Source organism: Nesoenas mayeri, assembly GCF_963082525.1.
Source record: "Nesoenas mayeri genome assembly, chromosome: 1".
Classification (NCBI taxonomy): Eukaryota; Metazoa; Chordata; class Aves; order Columbiformes; family Columbidae; genus Nesoenas; species Nesoenas mayeri.
In genome coordinates this window covers 16,711,471-16,726,240 of record NC_137541.1, presented here as the reverse complement: position 1 = coordinate 16,726,240, position 14,770 = coordinate 16,711,471, and the positions used below count along the sequence as shown (strand labels likewise).

The following is a 14,770-nucleotide window of genomic DNA, read 5'->3' as shown; positions in this document are numbered from 1 at the left end:
ATTCTTACACAAAATTTCCCTGAAATGGAGGTGGACTCTGGAAAAGATCGAGACAGAGAAGAGCTGAATGACTGCAAGTAATGGGGCCATGCTACTATCAAGGTGACCAAAGGCACAGAGGGGTCTCAGCACTGGATGGAGCATGGGGACCACATTTCCTGGTGGTGAGGCACCAGGCACCTCAGTAGTGGTAGCACAACCACATTCAGTGTCCCATCCTCAGGCAGGTCACCAGTGTTAATACTGCTGGCTCCTGGGATGTGCACTTTGCTTTTGACCATAGCGGTCTGAGATGAGAAGGACTGAACCCATCTCCCCCAAATCCATTTACCAGAGGTTTTACATGACGCTAAGTGCCTGCAATCAGAGCACATTTCCTGAAATCATCTTGAGGGAGGCAACAATCTGCTGCTCTGGGGGAACTCACTCATTACTGTCATTACCCAAAGGGAATCTAAATAGAAAATTGTTCTTTCAGTATCAAACTGGATTACACTTGGCTTGATTGCTGTTAGCATATCTTCGCTGTCACTTGGGAACAGAACCCTTCATGCTGTTCCAGCTCCTGACTCAACTTATGGGAAAGCTTTACATCACTAGACAATCCTAATAGTCAGAGTTTGACAGAAATATCAGCAGCTGTAATAAAGTGAAAATAGAAAACTTCACTACTGGTGCAACCTATACTTCCCACTAGCTTTTAAAAACTGAAGGACAAACTGGATCAACTTTTGTTCTTTTTCACAAACTTATCTGAAGAACTAGAGCATAAGACAATCTTTAGTTCAGGTTAGTGGAAGGAGGAAAGAAGGGTTTCCTATCTGTATTGCCACTAGCTCATTGCATTAATTAAATATTGTTGCTATATTCCATGCATCTGCCTAACGGCTGAATTTATAGTTATGTAGCAACTGCTTCTTACACCGCTCTAGCATGAGCCATCTGAGAAACTGAAAGGGCTTTAAAAATGTAGGAAGTACGAAGACAATGCAGCTCGCTCACTAAACCATGATTGCTTGCCTGTAGCTTCTTACCCAGCAGCAAGTGCAAAACAACTGTAAGCATCCCAGCTTGGATCAAAAAGAGGTGACTTCCATCTATTTACTGAAGGGCGAGAGTGCATGGGAAGAGCTACCCCACACTCATGGTATTTTACTGATATATTCTTGTCTTGCAACCATTTTTGAGATAAAACAATAGACAGAGAGGTGGTATGTAAAGTTGCAGCTCTAAGAGATTAGGTAATTTATAGAGCAGTATTGAGGATACAGGGAGCCTAAACTGCCTAATAACTGGAAAGAGCACTCCTTCCTGACAGAACATGTGCTTATCTACTGCTTTGGTTAGTTATTGACAATGATGTATCCAGTTAATTTTGACTGGTTTTGTCTTGAAGTCGCTCTTCATCAGATTGATTTAGTAATCTGTTACTGTTTAAACTCTCTGCCTTGGACCTGCAATGATGGAAACTGTTTTCACTGCTGCACCCTGAAGCTTCTCATGATTTACAGCTGCAGAAGAACTGGGACTTCATGGGAATGTATCTTTGAGGACAAATTGCTGGCAAACAGTACTCACTGTATAGGCTGCTATTTCCATTATCAATATGTAATTGATCACTTGGGCGATGTGGTTTTGTTTAAGATTCCTAGCAGCAAATGCAATTATAGTATAACAAAGTGAAGATTAGGCCAGTAATAAACACAGAGCAGGTATTTTTAATGAAACTTCCAAAAATATCCCAGCAGACTGAGGAACAGCAAACCTCATAACTGTATTTTAAAAAATAAAACACTGATACGGGTATCCATTGTGCTGACTAGTCCATCCTCAGTCATATGCTAAACTTGAAAACCAATTGTAAAGCAAAAAATAAGGACAAGGAGGTACTTCTGACTTTATCTATTCAACACAATAATGTGATCTTTAGATGAGGAAACTGCAGTAGTTCTCAGTGATCTTGACTCCAATAAACATCTGATACACCACCACAAGTGAAAGACGAGCTGTTGCACAATTTAGAACTCGTATTCAGTCTCTCTTCCCCCAAGCCTTTGACAGGACTCCCATGACAAGATGAAGATTGTTGCCCTTATTTTAAAAGGACTGGATCAACTTAAGACCCAAAGGCTGGTGGTCTTGATTCAGCTGGATTAATTGGTCTCCTTACAATTATGAGCCATCAATAAATATAATGTAGGTAAATGTGAAGTATGGCTTTTTCATATGAGGCATTTTTAGCAGAATGAAGGAAATATTTCTGCCTTTCTCCAGATACTGAGGGAACATCATCTGGAGGACTGTGAAATTCAGTTATCTGCCACACAGGCATTCAAACTGGGGCACATCTGACGGAGAGCTACTACAATGAGATCCTGAAGACCTCACCTCATAAAAACAGAATAAAATACTTCATAGTTTCTGGCCTAGAAGAAAAAGCCAGGGGAGAATATGCTTGTTAGAATAAGTGTATCAGGAAAGAATAGCAGGACAAAAAACTAGCAATTTTTGCAAAATAAGAATAGTAGCACCCAAATGAAAGGTGTAAGCCTACCATTTAGGCTGGAAAATAGAATACTGCAATTACAGCAAAAAGTCTTGAGATGGACTCTGCAGGGATGTCTCCTCCTCCTTCCCCTGCAGGTCAGCTCAGCCTGAGCCGTCCCCGACGCGTCTGCCAGACCTGTTTGCAGCATGGGCGCAGGGACGGACCCCTGGCTCCTGCTCGCCTCGCCTTGCAGACAGGCAGATTTATCCTAATGTCTACCTTACACCTCATCTGCTGCAATTTAAAGCACTTTTCTTATTATTCTATCCTTAGAGAACAAATAGCGCCTATGTTCTCTGGTGACATTCCACACCTGTATGTACCACTCCAGGTCTCAGCTTTTCTGAGCCTTCCCACCCCGGGTGGTGTGACTGTCCCAGACTGTGCTGGGCCAGCTCTTATGCATCTATCAAGGACTTTTCTTTAATTTCTGGCCTCCAATTGCTGCCATTGGCACTTACGTAGCTATGGTGATAAAAAAATAATTTCAGTGCAAGGACTTGTCTGGGAACTTGCTGAAGAGAAGCAGCAATCTTTGTTGGAAAAAGTGACAGGGGAAGACAGAAATCTCCAACTTCAGCCCATATTCCTTCATTGAATCATAAATCAATTTTGGTTATAGGTGCAACATATATTTTCATGCAAACAAACTTCGCTTACACTAATTTAGATTAAAAATAAATACAAGACAATATGAACTGTAGTTACTAGCTCTCCTGAGTGATTATGAGTAGATTTTTTCCACTATTCTACTCTTTTTCTGTGCATATTTAACTCATTTGTTCTTTTTCAGGAAAATAATTGCATTGAAGAAATCCTGTCTCAACCTAGCCCTGAGCAATGGCAAAATTTCTCATAACTGAATGGAAAGAGAGTGAAAGGGAATTAATGTTATGGTATAGAGATGGTGCTGGTACACAGATATCTGATAAATGCAACACATTTATATATGAAATCTGTGAAAAATTGTTCTTCAGCTCTTCTCAACAAATGACAAAAATGGAAAATCTGCAACAATAGAATGTCTGCATTAGCACCTAGATACTGCTATGAACACTAGGCTGCAAATAGTTCTTATAAATGGAGAAATAATTAGCAAGATTGTTAATTTACCAGAATCACGACATTGTGCATTCCTTTCCTCTTCAGCTTTTGGACGTATTTTGGCAGATCTGCATAATTCACTTTATCATAGGTAAAGTCCATGTGACGTTCCATGTAGTCGATATCAAGATGCTGGACATCCTAAACATTTTTGAAACAAACATTACATGAGTACTGTGCCTTGCTCTGGAGCCCTCAGCACAGGAAAAACATGGACCTCTTGGAGAGGGGCCAGAGGAGGCCACAAAAACAATCAGAGGGCTGGAGCACCTCTGCTATGAGGACAGGCTGAGAGAGTTGGGGTTGTTCAGCCTGGAGAAGAGAAGGGTCCAGGGAGACCTTATTGTGGCCTTTCAGTACTTGAAAAGGGCCTATGAGAAAGATGGGGACAGACTTTTTACCAAGGTCTGTAGGGACAGGAGAAGACGTATTGGTTTTAAAATAAAGGAGGGGAGATTCAGGCTAGACATGAAGAAGAAATTTTTCACAATGAAGGTGGTGAAACACAGGCCCAGGTTGCCCAGAGAGGTGGTCGATGCTCCATCCCTGGAGACATCCCAGGCCAGGCTGGACGGGGCTCTGAGCAACCTGATCTAGTTGAAGATGTCCCTGCTCATTGCAGGGGGTTGGACTAGATGACCATTGAAGGTCCCTTCCAACCCAAACCATTCTATGATTCTGTGATTGATGTATTTGATACAGAAAACCAGAATATATGCAACTTTCTAAAAGGCAACTAAGACAGGAAATGAAGCCTAAGAGATTGGCTATAATAATTGTAAATAATTGTCAGGCCAAATTCAGCTCCTATAAAATTATATGGTAGCAGTGGACAAAATGGATATATATAAGTCCTAGTTTAGCAATGGTTTGGCAGTGATATGCATCAGAAATACCATAATTTATTTTTAAAATGCTAGCACTTCATACTGCATAACAGTAACTCGACACCAGAATCACCTGCTATGCAGCCAAGAGCAACACTTAAACCTCACATTCAAAGCCCACTTTGAATGTTCTTTTAAGTGTTGTAAAGTTATTACATGAAAAACCACTACGTAAGATTATGAACATCCTTTTATTCTACAGTTCTCTTGGTAGGATAATCACCTTTCCACTATTATAATTATATTCGTCTCACTTTAGATTGTAAAATTAGCATACACAGTGAAAAACTGATACTTACATATGGGATATCATAGTAGTGCATGCGATTGACAGTTTTCTTTAAAACATCGATGCTGCCGTAACCCCATCGGGAGAGATGAAATCCCAGGGACCAGTAAGCAGGCATGTGTGGGCGTCCAATGGCCTACAGCAGGCATGAGGAATACAGAAATGCGAAGGGTGAGATGAAGATTTTGGCAAGAGAAGTTATTCTGAAACACCAGGAGAGACTCCCAGCTCATTTATGCCACAAAGGTTGGGGCATGGGTGTCACACACTCATGAAATATCCTTCCCTTTCTCAGAACAGCTCACTACAGCATGCTTGGCTTCAAACAGTGCTTCTCCTGGTGGACCCTTGACCTGAACAGGGGCTCTGAGTGACACCCACAGTGAGCATCACTTGTGAGAACACCCCAGTGGAAGATAAAACTGTATAAAACCCAGACTAACATTAAATGAGGGTCTTGCTGAGGTCTCAGCCTCTGCACTGCAGCACATGCCTTCACTTACATGGTTCATGTCGGCAGAAACCCTGCATGGAGCCTCACTCCGCCTGACCCGTGCCGAGTCTGCAAACCCTTCCGTCAACAGCAGGCAAATCTCTGATGCTACACAGCAACATTAGCTTTGCTAATTTCTCTTGTCGCATCCAGCTGAACTAACTCATCAGGAGTCTGATGTTTATTTGAGCTCTCTGAAGTTTTAATTATATTTACACACCACCCTGTTGAATTTCAGTTACTTATGACTGACTGCCCTTATTGCTGGCCCACAGCACTGTTGCCAGTCACTGACAAACCTCCTCAAGGTCATAGTTACTGTTCGGTCCCGAAATTCTCAACTGAAACATGAAATAATGAGTTAAATATGATTTTATAAATATTTGATTTCCACTGGCTCTGTGTAATCCAGCTACAAACTGCATGAGGAAACTGGATGGAGAGCAGAGGGGAGCAAGGCATCCTGCTCTGCTTCCCCCAGTGAGAGCTGCTCTGGCAACCTGGGACAAGGAGAGAGCACCATGATGTTGCTGTTATAGAAATAACCTCAAATTTGGCATTGCCTCATTAGTACACACTGGTGTTTTCTGGGGGACACCTCCTGAAATCCTGACTCCAATATTAAACAATTAGATCTCATGCAATTAACCTTTGTTCAGTATTTCTAACATCCTTGCAGACAGTACATGAAAATCAAGTAGCTAGTAAGCACCCATGATTTATTAATCAGTTGCAGCTATTGACTCCCTTTGGCCAAATAACTATTCCTCCTTTATTTCCTTGTGGATCTCCACAGATAGGTAATTATGCTAAGAAGTGAAAAAGAGTAAAACATATATTGGCAGCTAAACCCCATCTACTTTAATTAAATAAAACAAGACTCTCCTGGCACTCTGTATCAATTGCATTGCTAAGCTCTCTAGACCTTACAGTGCGTAAAGGTGCATCTTCCTATGGGACATTCTCCAGTAAGAATCTGACCTGGGAAAGCAATGCTGAACCTGAAATTTCTCTAAAATAAGTTACAGATGCTAAAGCTGGTGGAACATGGAAACTGCAGTGAACACAAAAACAGATAGGAGAAAAGCAGGGAGAAGCAGAGGATGTCTTAATGCATCTAAGCTGAGGGAACACATGGGGTAAAATGCTTGCAAACTAGAGAGGCTCACGGACAGATAGGTGAACTTCACACACTAAGCATTACAAATTTGGCTATACAATGTGCTTTCTCTTGTTGGGATGCTGCTGTCTCACCTAACAGAAAGCAGGAAGAGGCCAGAATAACTGTTGAGATTAATGGTTTGAGTGCCTCCAGGATGGAGGCTCGGCTGAGCAGCACACCTCCCCTGGACGCCTGCTGCTCCTCCCATTCCACCAGACTTGACTCACGTCAGCCTACTCAACATCTGCTTCAACCTCCACCTTAGCTGGAGGCTAAGCCCTTTAGACGAAGCAAACACAGCCATCAGCAGCAAGATCCCGATGCTGTTGCACTTCACCACACGCTGCTGGAAGCAAGGACAGATGGAGGTGGCCCCCAGCCATGCAGGAGGAAGTCAGTGGGCAGAGACACACCATTGCTACCATGATGTAGTCTCATCTGGTTACACATGTCATTAGTTATTTCCAGTTTGTGTGGATGCACCTGATTCCTCAGACCATCCTTCAAGCTCTGCTGGGGTTTCCCTTGGCCAGCTGACCAGGATGCGATGGCTCAGGACAACCTCCTAGACACCCTGTCAGGCAGCAGCAAGGTGTCCAGCAGAGCATGGCAAGGTTCAGGGCAAGAAGTCTGCTTTCTCTGTCACAACTGCACTCTCCATATTAAGGATAAATTAATCTGAGGCAGCAGCATAGCTTGTTTTAGACCAGCCAAGGCTGCAAATTGAGCTCTGTGAACCCCGCCACTTTGTGCTTCTAAAGTAGATGCACATTTTGCCCTTGCTTCCTCTACTGCAAACAGTAAACAGAGTGACCTCTACAAACTATGCTAAAAGACAGACAAAATCAAAAGAAATCCCTAATGAAATAAAATGTTTTGTGCACAGGCTTTTCCTCTTCAAAAAGAGGAAGAGGGACAACCAGCTGATAAATACTAATCCTGCAGATGAACGCAGAGCCAGGTGCCCTGGCAGGACGCCTGCCTGGCATCTGCTGCCTCTCCACAAGTGGGCTGGGAAATGGGAACTGCTGTGGGGGTGACCAGCCTGGCAGAGGCAGGAGGAACCATCAGGGAGCCCTGCTCCAGGTCCTGCAACACGCCAGGTTGCTCCTGGCTGGGGAGGACAGTCAGCCCAAGATATCGCCAATAAAAAGCAGTTCAAGAGCTGGAAGGGGATTTGCTTCTGCCCCCATGCTCTGTGAAGCACCAAGGATGACACCATCAGGGGTGATGGTGGAGCCATGGCCACTGGTGTGCCAGACAGGGTCCTTCCCAAAGGCCATGTCTGCAGCGCTGGGGTTTGCTGAGCTGTGGCCGCTTGCCCTTACATGAAGGCGATGTCTCGCCTGCAGACAGCAGAGCTACCCTATGGTGAGGCAGTATTTCATGACAGCATCCTTTGGGTAGTTTGAGATTATAGCTGAACCAACTGAAGAAAATCCACCTTGCAAGCAAGGCTTTAAGCTTTAAAGCAATTAGTTCCCCAGGTTCACCAGGCTGGAGCATCCATGGTGAGCTTAATTGAAATCAGCAGAACATTTCAAGAGGAAGGATGAAAACAGGGCAGCTGGGAAAACAAATGTTCTTTTTTTCTAATTATGCTGCCGACTCTCTCTAATGGATCCCCCTGAAGTTTCCTGATAAAGTAACTGACATATGGTACCTACTTGCAGATGGATCAGCAGAGGCAGGAATGTAATTTTGCAAACCTGAAAACTCATGTTGGATTTGATGTATATTTAGGATCTAGTTAATTCATATAGATTGCATTCTGCATACAAATGCTTATAAAATGCAGTAGGCAGAGAAAGCCTGCTTGGCAAAATTGACTCCCATATAATCAGAAAAGGTAAATGAGGTATGGTAGGGGAAGTGAGGGAGGAAAATGACAAAGGCAGAAACAGCAGACATACGGAGTATCCAAACTGAGAAAAAAAAAAAAGGACGATACAGTAATGCAGAAGCAGAAAAAAAATAGATCCTATTTTCTGTACCTCAATTCCTCCTGCACTTGGTTCTTAAATAACTCCTGGTGTTGTTTAATAAATTCACTGTGAGTTTTTTCAGGTTTACATAACTTGGCATTATGTAATTATTTTTTCACTTTTTTTCAGATGCACCTGAGAGCTGATGAATCTAGGAGGTACTTCAGAAGTGTTTTGCAGTAAGAACAAACTTCAGCAGAAACATATATATCTAACAGCTAAAATCTGTGCCCAGGGAGCAGGTGACATGTATTCACTTTCCCTGTGTTGGGTTATTGGATGAATCACATTATTACTATGAGCATTAAGGATATCAGCTAAGTTATAAATGCTATAGAGTGAATCAAGACCCTATTCTATTTAACATCATGACCAAAGACACTGATGCGAGAGAGATGACTAAAGAGTAATGCCCTATACATGAGAGAGGCTGTAGAGATACGCTTTCCCATGCTTACAAAGGGGCCAACATCTCTAGCAACTCAGGTACAGGAGATCAACATGAAAGACTGCTAATCTTACACCCTAATTATCCATACAAAATGACTCTTGAAGCTTGATATTTGCTTAAACTTCTTTAAGGAAGAGCTGTAGGAGGAAACTATAAAAATCCAAGTGGGCTAATGCTCTGGATTTAGACACAGAAATAGTGTGTGTGGATAGTCACACTATGGCTACATCACACGAGTGCTCCTGTGGCCCAGGTATCTGTATCCAGCTCATCCTCTGTGGCTGAGATAGGCAGCTGAGTGCTATGGGCATCTAGTCAGGCAGGGGGTAACCTTCACTCAAAGTCTATGCATAGAAGCTGAACTTTGTTTTAGGAGAGCAAGAAGAAAGGCCCTGCAAACGCTGAACCATTAAAAAGATGCTCACAATCTCAGGAGTCTAAAAATTTTAAGAACTTTCAATGCCAAGGGCTTCAAACCTTGTTCTTTGCTGTACAAATACTTATCAGCTGCTTAGTCTATATTCAGCTGTGAGACTCTCACTGAATCATCTGTGACAAACTGTAGGTACAAGCATGTTACCTGTCACATAGGACTGGAGTAGAAACTTCCTGGGGTCCCTTCCACCCAGAACTATCCTATGGATCTGTAATGAGGAAGTAAACCAGCAATTTGCTCTCAAAACAGAATTAGGAGACATACAGTATGCTCTCTTAAAGCTTGTAATTGGAAAATTTGTGATTAAATAACAAATTCGTGGCCTTCACTCCATCCAACAGCTGTTACATGCCCATTTGTTGAACTATAATGTTCCTGAGTATCTTATTATGGAGCTCATATGCTGCTGCTATGCACTGTTACTCTGTCCTGAAAGGCCACCAGTGGACTTGGCAAGGGTGGTCTGGTTTAGGTCTGGCTGTAAAGCCCCAGCCAGGCTCAGCTCAATGGCTGAGCCCTTTAGCTTGTTACTGCTTTTTCCCATTCTCCTGCAAACCAAAGTGTTTGCCTTAAAAAGTGAGATTTGTGTTGTATAACTGTTCTGCACACCGGACCCCTTCTGTAGCAGGGGAAAAGTGTGATTACTGTCAAATATATATATAGCTGTGGCAGGACTGCCTCTGATGTGCCCGGAGCAGCGTTCCTCACGGCCGAGCTCAGGGACAAGAGGGAGCAGAGGAATCAGGACGGAGGTTTCTCCTTCCCATCGCACAATGCCCAGCACGTGCCCTGTCACTGCCCTCACTGCTGTAGCACTGTGGTGTCACTGGCAGGATTCGTCCTACAGCCCAGCTCTGCTCTGCGCAGGACACAGCACAGGGGATGGTGGTGCTGGCATCCAGCCCTCTGCTCCCTTCCTACTCCCTGCATCACCCCTGGAGCCCATTTAAAGCAGATTATCCCGGGCCATGCTGGCACTTGGAGCCACCACAGCTTTCACTGCTACATGTCTTAATCCCGACGATGCACAGAGAAGCTGGTGGCCCTGGCAGGGCAGCCACAATCAGCCCTGGTCACCATGCAGGGAGCCTCACACCTGGCACAGCCTGACTGCCCCCAGCCAGCCACGGAGCAGTGGATCTGGGCAAGAGCCTGTGGGTCACCCCTGAGTGCTGGCAGCAACCTGGAGAGGTACATGGAGAAAGACTGCGGACTGCAGAGACCTAGTAAAGAGCTTCGTTACAAAGCTGTCCTAACTCACTGGTTTGGATGGAGCTGCATAAAAGCACTGAGCAGAGCTAAGCTCCTAAATCCTTCACAGAAACAAGCACGGCAGGGGCTAAGGGGGTTGCCCAGGTCTTGAAGTGGCTCTGAAGGCAACAGCACAAAATGTTTGAGAAAGGTGTGGAGCACTTTGCTCTGGACACAGCTCACTTGCTCTCGATGGCCATGCCACAGCTGGCATCTGGCCACCTTGCCAAACCACTGGGGCCATCCTGGAGAGGGTGCAATGGGTGTCCCTTGTATAAAGCCCCATGCAGTGACTTCGGGCAGATGCTCACAGATGCAGGTGCCATTCCCTCAAGTTCATTGCAGCAGGGCAGGCTGACCCCACCAAGATCCCCTGCAGATGGGAGCTCCCAAAACACCACTTCCCAGAGGAGACCCATGCAAGCAGCTGAGAGAGCTGAGCAACGCTGCTGCACCATGCCTTGCAGTCATCGGTCACACTGCTCCTTTCCACCCCCTCTCCTTCCCCTGGGCATGACAATGACCGCACAGGAGAGTCCTCTCAGTGTGACAGAAAATACAATTGAAAAATAAAGTCTTTTCTGTCTCCTTCACCTTCCCACATATCTTGTACATAAAAGCAAAATCATTACCCTAGAGACTAATAATATGGTAATTGTAACATTTGCAAACCGGGAATTTCAGGATGTTTACTGAAGAAGTTATTATTTCACTGTGAAATTGCTACCATGCATTCTTTAACATTCCCTAGAGAGCTGAGAGCAGGCTCAAAGAGCACAGAACAGGGGATTTTTTTTGTCCTGGCATGTGACATGTCTAGTTAGGGGACGCCCACCAGCTCCCCTTTACCTTGTTTTCTTTGCTCCAGCTCCATTTCCAGAGAGGCAGGGGTGGAAAGTGAGCTGCCAGTACCCATCAGCTGGGGAGTGAGAACTCATTTTATTTTCAGCTGTTGGCCACCTGCTAAGCCACAAAAATGCTGCCTTCAAACACCAGCGACAGACTTTGAAAAGAAATGGGGATGGCTCTAATCACCATTGCCCTGCTGCAGCGACTCCCCTGAAATAGGTGCTTTCATTGCAGGGATCACAGCTGCAGCTAGGGAGAGTCACGTTGCTTTTTCTTTTTTGGTGGGGTTTGTCTTTTTTTTTTTTTTTTTTTTTTAGTCTTATTGCCAATGTGTATGTTCAAAACCCAGTTTGCTGGTTGGTCTGTGGCACTGGAGTCAGAGGTGGGTAGTGGGGAGGACATGCAGAGGCAGTTGGAGAGATGTTTAAGAGACGGAGCAGTCACTCCCTCTCTAGGATGCAGAGGGGCAGCGGCAGCCTCCCACCTCTCTGGGAGACATCACGTGAACCTCTGCCTTGAAAAGGAAGGTCTAGCAGAGCCCACCACCCTGAGGACACTCCAGCCTTCACAAAACAGTGGCATGAATGAAGCTTCTTCCTGCTGTCACCAAAACAGAACCCAGCAATACTATCCTTCTGACCTAAATACTCTTTCTCCCTTGGTCCAAATGACAAGATTTCTGTTCCTATTTCAGGTGTGTTAAAAGAAGGCAAGGTTTAAAAATGGAGGCTTTAAAAACCCAGGAAAGACAAAATGTTTGCTGAAAATCAGAGTTCATGCCCCTCAGTGGGGCTGTGAAGAGGAAGGCAGAGCATGTGCACATCTCACTGGGAGCTCTGGCTGCCTGGCTCTGGAATGCCCTAGGGCAGGCTGCTCAGTGTCTCTGGTGACAGCTTAATCCTCAGAGTCTACACACATGAACCCCCATTCTGACAGCGAAATGCCCCTTCTCAGCTTTGCTCCATAGTCTTTAGGCTTGGTGATGGCTTCTTTATGCACAGAGCTTGGTTCTGGAACTGTGCAAGTGCTCAGTTCACATGCCATCTGGCATTTGGTGGCCAGAAAGAACAAGTCACCTGCCACTTTTTTCCAGGCAGCCCTTACTGAAGAAGAATTGCACGCACACTCCCAAAATAGCTGCATGTGTACCCTCAGTTCTCTGGAAAACACTGGGCAATGGCAAAGCAAGTAGTTATGCTCTGTGAGACAGTAGTAAATATGGTTTTTGACACCTATGCTCTCCAATGCAATTACATGGGGTTTCACTAGTAAAAAAAACCAGGCTGATGGCTCCAAAATCAACAGACAATTCAAGTGGCAAATAGAGGCTTGAAGCCTTTGAGGCTCATTCAAAATCTCTGAAAGTCCAGCAGATGTAAAGTTCCAAAACATTCTCATCTGTTTTCTGTCTGTTTTCTCTATCCACAGTGTCAAAACACAGTTACAGTCGCATAGTGAAGACTGTGAAACTATCACAGCCCAGAGAAGAGTAAGCTTGGAGAAATTTCTTTCTAACCATTGCACCCCTTTAACACACTCCTGTTCTCGATACTGTTCGTCACAATATAGTCTCCCATGTGCCATATGGACCTTCCTACTAACCTCTGTGTATTGCTGAACTACATTTTCAGGAGTGGGTCCAAGGAAGACATAGAAGTCGAGAATCCCTCCAATAGTGCGGAAAGTTACAGATGGGTCTGGACTCAGAGCAACATCTGAAAGGAAAAAAAAATCAAACAAACCCACACAGTTTCTCAGCACAAAATAGCTCTACGCTATGCATGGAAATGGTTCAAAGCTGTGCCAGGGGAGGTTTAGAATGGACATGAGGAAGCATTTCTTTACTGAGGACATGGTCAAACACTGAAACAGGCTTTCCAGAGAGGTGGCTGATGCCCCAGGCCTGTCAGTGTTGAAAAGGCATTTGGACAATGCCCTTAATAATGCTTTAATTTCTGATCAGCCCTGAAGTGGTCAGGCAGTTGGACTAGATGATCATTGTAGGTCTCTTCTAAGTGAAATATCCGATCCTATTCTAGATGCGTGGACACTGTACATAAACATGTCCCCAGGCAGAGGTGGCTACAAGTTCAAGTCACTACCTGATGCCTTGTGGGTACAAGTGGGTGAGCAAACAGGACCTGTACATAGGCTAGCAGCTGCCCACTGTTTCTGTAATCTCTACTTTCAGATTGGCATTGTGCAGCAATAAATCATAGAAACCCACACAGAGGAGACTGCGCAGATCCGTTTGTCTCAGTTTCATTTATATAAAAAGGAAACACAAGCTTGTGTTTAGGGTTTGTCTATGCTATTTTAATCCTCTTATTGGAAATCATTGCCTGCCAGGGGAAACTGATGTTATAGACTGTGCGAAGATTCTCCTTTTCTGAAATTATACCACTGGATTAATACAGTAAGGTGACCATGGCAACGCACAAAACTATTCTCCACAGACAGAATATAGGACTAACTTAAATTGATTTGATTCAGTTATGCCAATCCCAGAGGAAATTTCTTCCACCTTTTCCTTTCCCTGTGTGTGCAACTATTAAAAAAAAAAAAAAAACAACAAACTTAATCATATATTTTCACTGAAAATACATTACCTTGTTAAACAGTCACTCTAATGAAATCCTTTTGAAAACTTTATAGTAATTCCTGGAACCTCAGTTGTGGACCAGTCACTCAAATTTGTACCACATTGAAAAAGCAATCAATAAAGCAGTTTTTTATGTTTACTAATCTACAATGCTTTTATGTACAGTCCATATGTCTTTTTACCTTGTGCATTTGAGTTCAGAAGGAGAACACCATGGGCATTGGAGTCAGCTTCTACACACATATAGAAAGGGTGAACTCCATAGAGGTTGACAAGTGGCTGAAACATAAACAGTGAGTTAAGTATGGCTTGACTTTGCTATTTTTCATAGTTTTTGTCAGCTAGCTAAGCAAAGACAAGGAAATAAATTCTCTCATAGTCAGAATCTTGCTTTGAAAGGTTGGGGATTTTTTCATCTTAACTGGTGTGAAGTCAAATTGGTAAAAAAGAGCTAGGTTTTCTGCATCATCACTATGGTTCTTTCTAGTCTCTCTCAGTTAAACCTTCCGCATTCTGCCAAACCCTGCCAAATGGCATGAGTAAGAACTGCTTTGCTAGTTAAAATAGACTCATTAACTACAGACCCCAGTTTAGCCAAACATCTAATGAACCCTGCTGAAGTTCACCTTGTTTAAATGAACAGGGATTGATCCAGTCATGAAACGAAATGCTTTCCTCATCCAGGATCTTGGCACACAAAATATTTTTTTTTT

At 43.9% G+C, this 14,770-nt stretch overlaps 1 protein-coding gene across 1 annotated transcript in view; it reads right to left on the bottom strand.

Annotated features, from left to right (window-relative positions):
* The window catches only part of LOC308052846 (sucrase-isomaltase, intestinal-like), a gene marked incomplete at both ends in the record, with an annotated part of 77,267 nt that overhangs the window by 46,679 nt on the left and 15,818 nt on the right, over positions 1 to 14,770 (bottom strand). The window contains 4 exons of the mRNA XM_080363491.1: positions 3,662 to 3,793; positions 4,839 to 4,964; positions 13,058 to 13,170; positions 14,240 to 14,336. Of these exons, the coding sequence (XP_080219617.1) occupies positions 3,662 to 3,793; positions 4,839 to 4,964; positions 13,058 to 13,170; positions 14,240 to 14,336 (468 nt within the window). The remainder of the gene's footprint in view (positions 1 to 3,661; positions 3,794 to 4,838; positions 4,965 to 13,057; positions 13,171 to 14,239; positions 14,337 to 14,770) is intronic.